The sequence below is a fragment of the Echinops telfairi genome, unplaced genomic scaffold (assembly GCF_000313985.2).
Source record: "Echinops telfairi isolate 266 unplaced genomic scaffold, ASM31398v2 ScPeMD7_7416;HRSCAF=8454, whole genome shotgun sequence".
NCBI lineage: Eukaryota > Metazoa > Chordata > Mammalia > Afrosoricida > Tenrecidae > Echinops > Echinops telfairi.
In genome coordinates this window covers 3904980-3907522 of record NW_022111316.1, presented here as the reverse complement: position 1 = coordinate 3907522, position 2543 = coordinate 3904980, and the positions used below count along the sequence as shown (strand labels likewise).

At 32.8% G+C, this 2543-nt stretch overlaps 1 protein-coding gene and 1 pseudogene across 1 annotated transcript in view; one reads left to right on the top strand and one right to left on the bottom strand.

The window, feature by feature from the left end:
* The window catches only part of LOC105979728, a 93922-nt pseudogene that overhangs the window by 57639 nt on the left and 33740 nt on the right, over nucleotides 1–2543 (bottom strand).
* The window catches only part of LOC101652146 (olfactory receptor 5B12-like), a 9918-nt gene continuing 9598 nt past the window's right edge, over nucleotides 2224–2543 (top strand). The window contains exon 1 of the mRNA XM_030887510.1: nucleotides 2224–2466. Within this exon, the coding sequence (XP_030743370.1) occupies nucleotides 2224–2466 (243 nt within the window). The remainder of the gene's footprint in view (nucleotides 2467–2543) is intronic.

Here is a 2543-nt window from a genome sequence, read left to right as displayed (position 1 = left end):
GACTAAGTAGAGACAGGGGAAAATAATCACAGAGTACGTGAGGAGAGAGAGGGATGAGAAGATGTGAACTGCAGATAGGACTCTACCACGAGTGACTTACTTGGTCTTGGACACCTATTTTGTAAATTATTAGATGGGCTGGTCATCTAGTATAATGAAAATGTAAATGGGATATAGATATGGTACATAGCTATACCTATGCACATACATATAAATATACCTAAATACATACACCATGGAGAGTGATATACATATATTTATTTAATGATATAAATTATATGTTACTTATATGTGTAATATATAAACTATAAATATATAGATTATGCATATATATATATGTATGTATTTTCCAAGGAGAAACAAAAGTTGATGGCTTGATTCCACCAAGAGGTACCTTGGAAGAAAGGCTTATTTATTTCTGTCTCAAAAGTAAGTTGTTAAACTTCTATGAAGTATCATTTTATTCTGATATGATAGAGTTAACAATGAGTTGAATCGACTCAACAACAGCTTGTTGGCTGCATTTTTTATTATACCTTAAGTCATTATCTAAATATTGACCTACATGTAGATATTTTATAGGTATTTTGTTGATATTGTATGTGGGGAGAGAAGAAAATGAACATAAAGCCCACTTTTAATAGTAACAAGTTGATAAATGTTGTTCTACTCATTATAATGGCAAACCCTTATCTACAGAAGAAGAAATTGTGGATAAATTCTAGGAAACACTCTTTTGGTCATTGCAGCCACTTAGTAAAAGTTATTGATGAAGATAGGTGAAGATATTCATGTCTCAGTATTCTAAACAAATTGTGCAGTTGAAATTAGTCTCTGAAAACCCTCTAATCTATATGTGGTATACCTAAGATTCTAGGATGGAGAGTAAAATAAGTTTCATTGAAGAAAATTCTAGCCTTTCAAAATATACATAGAAATTTCTTAATATACTTTTATGCAGACTTAAATAAATAACCCAAATAAGTTAGCATCATAGTTAATATATAAATATTTTAGGGTCCTTTTTTGGGTCTATAAGAGCTAAATCCAATGTAACTGACACTGAGAGAATAAAAGGTTATTTAGGGGAAATTATTACATGGGTCTTATCACACCACCCCATATTTTATTATCACAAGAAAGCCCCCTTGACTTCACCAATACAATGAATTCTCATGGATTATATGTATTTATTGACATGATGTCTAGAATGTGTGAAGGGTTATTTTTACCATGAGTAAAGGGAGGCCAGTATAAGTTAGAGAATATCTAAGGTCGGTGAGGAAATCATTTGCACTGTGACTTGATGAAACTGAACTAAGTATCCATATAGGTACAGAGAAATACACCTGGAAATGTTAAGGAAAGTGTAGAAAGGCTAGAAGGGTGAGGAAATCTTATAGGAAAGCTAATTTAATGAAAGATATTATAGAATGTTTGTTTACATAGTTATCTGGAAGTCCTATGTTACACCCTTCATGGCTACTGTGGCCTGAATAACTTAATCTCTGTCTCCAAATCATATAAAAATTTATATAATTCTTTTCTTAATCAATTTAATTAAATAACAGATACTGGAAAAGAGTGACCTGTGTTATTTTAATCAAAAAACAATTATCGGCTCTGTAGTCTGGAATGTGTATCCCAAAAGTCCTTGATTAAAGATGTGTTTAAAATAACATTTTTTGAAGTTTTCTTTCTTTTTTTATGACATTGTAATATTTGACATTATGGGTTAAATATTGTATTCTCTATATCTATGATATATAGGGAAACCATTTTGGCTAGAAATGTAGCTGTTTATATAACAGTCTTTCACTATCCTAGAATATCCTGTTCTTGAAACAATTGAAATAATAAAAATACTTTCCAATTGAAATATTAGTTTGGTTTGAAATTACTTTAATCGGGAGTTTGATTCACTTTTATCACGAACTAATCTCATTATTTTGCATAAATCATTTTCCATTGCTTTTCTGTAATCTCCGACATTGAGCATTTTGATTACAATAACTTGGAACTTCTTTTCACTGAAAATCCTATTATAGCATCAATAAATAAAAAACAAATTTGATTTTCACAACCATGCTTTAATTCCTGAAAACAATCATTGCAGGTTTGAAATAAGACATATATTCAACATGCTTAGAGACCTCAATTTGGTCTTTCATTACAATTGTGATTCTGGATTCCCATAGTTACAGAACAACCACAAAATCCTCCATGACTCCAACTGAGAATCGTACAGAGATGACGGAGTTCATTCTGGTGGGGTTCACCAATGATCCAGAAATGCGGATTCTGCTCTTCATAACTTTTTTCCTCATCTACCTCATCAGTCTGGTTGGGAACCTGGGGATGATCCTGCTGATCCTGCTGGACTCCCGTCTCCACACTCCCATGTACTTTTTCCTCAGCAACCTCTCTCTGGCTGACTTTGGTTACTCCTCAGCTGTCACTCCCAAGGTCATGGCAGGGCTTCTCACGGGAGACAACGTCATCTCCTATAATCATTGTGCCGCTCAATTCTTCTTTTTCGTAGC